This window comes from Berghia stephanieae, chromosome 2, assembly GCF_034508935.2.
Source record: "Berghia stephanieae isolate SIO BIC M18660-M18661 chromosome 2, UCSD_Bste_1.3, whole genome shotgun sequence".
In the NCBI taxonomy this organism is placed as follows: domain Eukaryota; kingdom Metazoa; phylum Mollusca; class Gastropoda; order Nudibranchia; family Aeolidiidae; genus Berghia; species Berghia stephanieae.
In genome coordinates, this window is record NC_088361.1 from 37,484,837 (window position 1) to 37,487,336 (window position 2,500).

At 34.0% G+C, this 2,500-nt stretch overlaps 1 protein-coding gene across 1 annotated transcript in view; it reads right to left on the minus strand.

Annotated features, from left to right (window-relative positions):
• The window catches only part of LOC144964817 (kelch-like protein 10), a 47,504-nt gene that overhangs the window by 13,001 nt on the left and 32,003 nt on the right, over nt 1-2,500 (minus strand). Inside the window, exon 9 of the mRNA XM_078899466.1 lies at nt 1,311-1,480. Within this exon, the coding sequence (XP_078755592.1) occupies nt 1,311-1,480 (170 nt within the window). The remainder of the gene's footprint in view (nt 1-1,310; nt 1,481-2,500) is intronic.

The window sequence follows — 2,500 nt, forward strand, 5'->3', positions numbered from 1 at the left end:
TCTAATCCTCAAGGTTTCTTATGTGAAGCAGATCTTTGTCCATTATAAACCTTCTCCGTCAAAGAAATCCACATTGCGTTCATGGATTCGGGCAGTGTGGTTGATGCTGCCAGTTGTCTTTCTCTGTGAAATAAATATTCTTAATTCGCTGAAACGTTTGTGTGCTTTGCTCGTATGGGATGTAGCACCTTCTTCTTGAAAAATGAAATTTCTTCCTGGATAAAGCTGTTCACAGGCTGACAAAAGATTTTCTTCAAATAATTTTATGTAATTATCAGCATAGAGTTTCCTACATATAGCAACACAGATTTCTTTTTAAATATTACAAAACGCAAATACCACAAATATGTTGCGTCATCTTTTCTTTATCAAACCTTAAAATGGTGTTACAGGACTTTATATTATTCAAAAACCATTAATCTAATTATTTTGATATTTTGCAAATCAATAAATAAATAATATTAATAGTAATGAACATTTGAAAAAGATATCTTTTAACTTTTTGCAATAGAAATAAATAAATAGCGGGCGCGGTTTTGTGACACCTGAGATATATATATATATATATATATATATATATATATATATAATATATATATATATATATATATATATATATATATATATATATATTTTATATATGTATATATATATATATATATATATATATATATATATATATATATATATATATTTATATGTATGCGTGTGTGTGAATGTGTGTATGTGTGTGTGTGTGTGTGAGTGTGGGCGTGTGTGTGTGTATTCAAGTTCAACACTGACAATAAAGCAAAGCTTGTCGCATGAGGAAAGTCGTTCTTTGTATTCTTATAGTAGCCCTATACAACGGGCCAAGCTCTATTTTTTAATGAGCTTTATATATAACGCAATATCAACTAAATGTGCTCAAAGTGCTTTACAAGGGGCCCCTGGCCAACAGCAACATTTAACATTTAGGACGAGACATGACGCCTGCTAGGCGATGTTACAATTTTTTCAGACAGACACAACGCTGTTAACGGTCAGTACTCATTTTACACCTGAGCCCAGTGAGAGAATGTAAGTAAAGAGCCCTTTCCAAGGACTCAACTCTGCGCTGAGAGAAGCTCTAACCCAGGACCTTCCGATCCGAAAGCGAGTGTCATACCACTAGACCACATAGCCACATTCTTTTTTGCATTGTAAGGGACATTTGATCTATCAATGAGTACCATCTTCATATTTTATGGCACAAATTTGAGCTAAAAGTGTCAGATTGTCAATAACTTTCCGAAACAAACGCAAACTACAAAACAGAATGGCATTGTTACCGTGTAGTGTTGTGGCTGATGCGTCACTTCGCTGATGATGCATTGGCGTGATTAGACTCCACTGATTGGTCTCCACGGTGAATCGTTCAACTGTGTTCTGTCGGACATGCCCATCGAACCCACCCATGGCGTAAATACAGCCGTTTAGGAAGGCGACGCTTACATAGCATCTGAACAAAATAGACGATTAAAACACAGAAGTTATGATTAATCACTAAAATCATTTAATTATTTGTGGGTATATATATATATATATATATATATATATATATATATATATATATATATATATATATATATATAATATATATAATATATAATTTTAATATTTACCACAATGTTGGAGTCAGTCTACATCGATGTTTCAGGCCTTTTCAGCCATCGTCAGGACTGTGTGGTAATGAGTTTGGTTTGTTGTCTGTTGTTGTTTGTTGAAGTGATTCCGGTTTGTAGTTGATTAGTAAGTACTTCCGGCGATGTGGACAAATATTGTACATCTCATTTTTCGTGTTGAGTGTGGCTTCATGAGGGTGTTTGATTATAGTATATTTCTCTTCCAGGCATAAGCTACATTGTTTTGATGTTGGTGTGTATCCTGTTGCTTTAGATATAATTTTCCATGAAATGTTGTGGTCTAGTTTGTTGTCTTTTAATTTCGAAATATGTTCGCTGAGTTTTGTGGATATTTTTGTGTTATTGTTTCTAAATGTTGAGGTGTGGAGGTTGTATCTTGTTTTGAAATTATTTTCCGTTAGTTCTACATATTTTTCTTGCTTGTTTGTTTTAGTTTCGGTGACTGTGGCTTGGCAAATTAAACTTGATTCTAAACATTGTTTGTTTAGCGGGCAATGTTCCTCATTTCTGCAGTTGCATTTTCTAGTGGGTGGGTTTTGGTCTTGTCGGTGGTTTATTGATATTTTTTTGTTGTGGCTTGAAATTATTTGTTCTATGTTGCGCATACACGAGTAGCTTATTTTTATGGTATTCTTGTTGATAATTCTATGTAGCTTGTGGTTTTTTGGAAAGTTTGTATCAATTAACATCAGGAACTGCTGTCCAATGTTTGTGCTGACGTTTTTGTCGAAAGGTGGGTTGAACCAAGTAATATCGTGTTTTCTTGTTTTGCGTTCTTCACTTGTGTTTTGAGGTTTACATGAGAGGGGCGCGTCTGTGTATTCAAATGGTGTGTT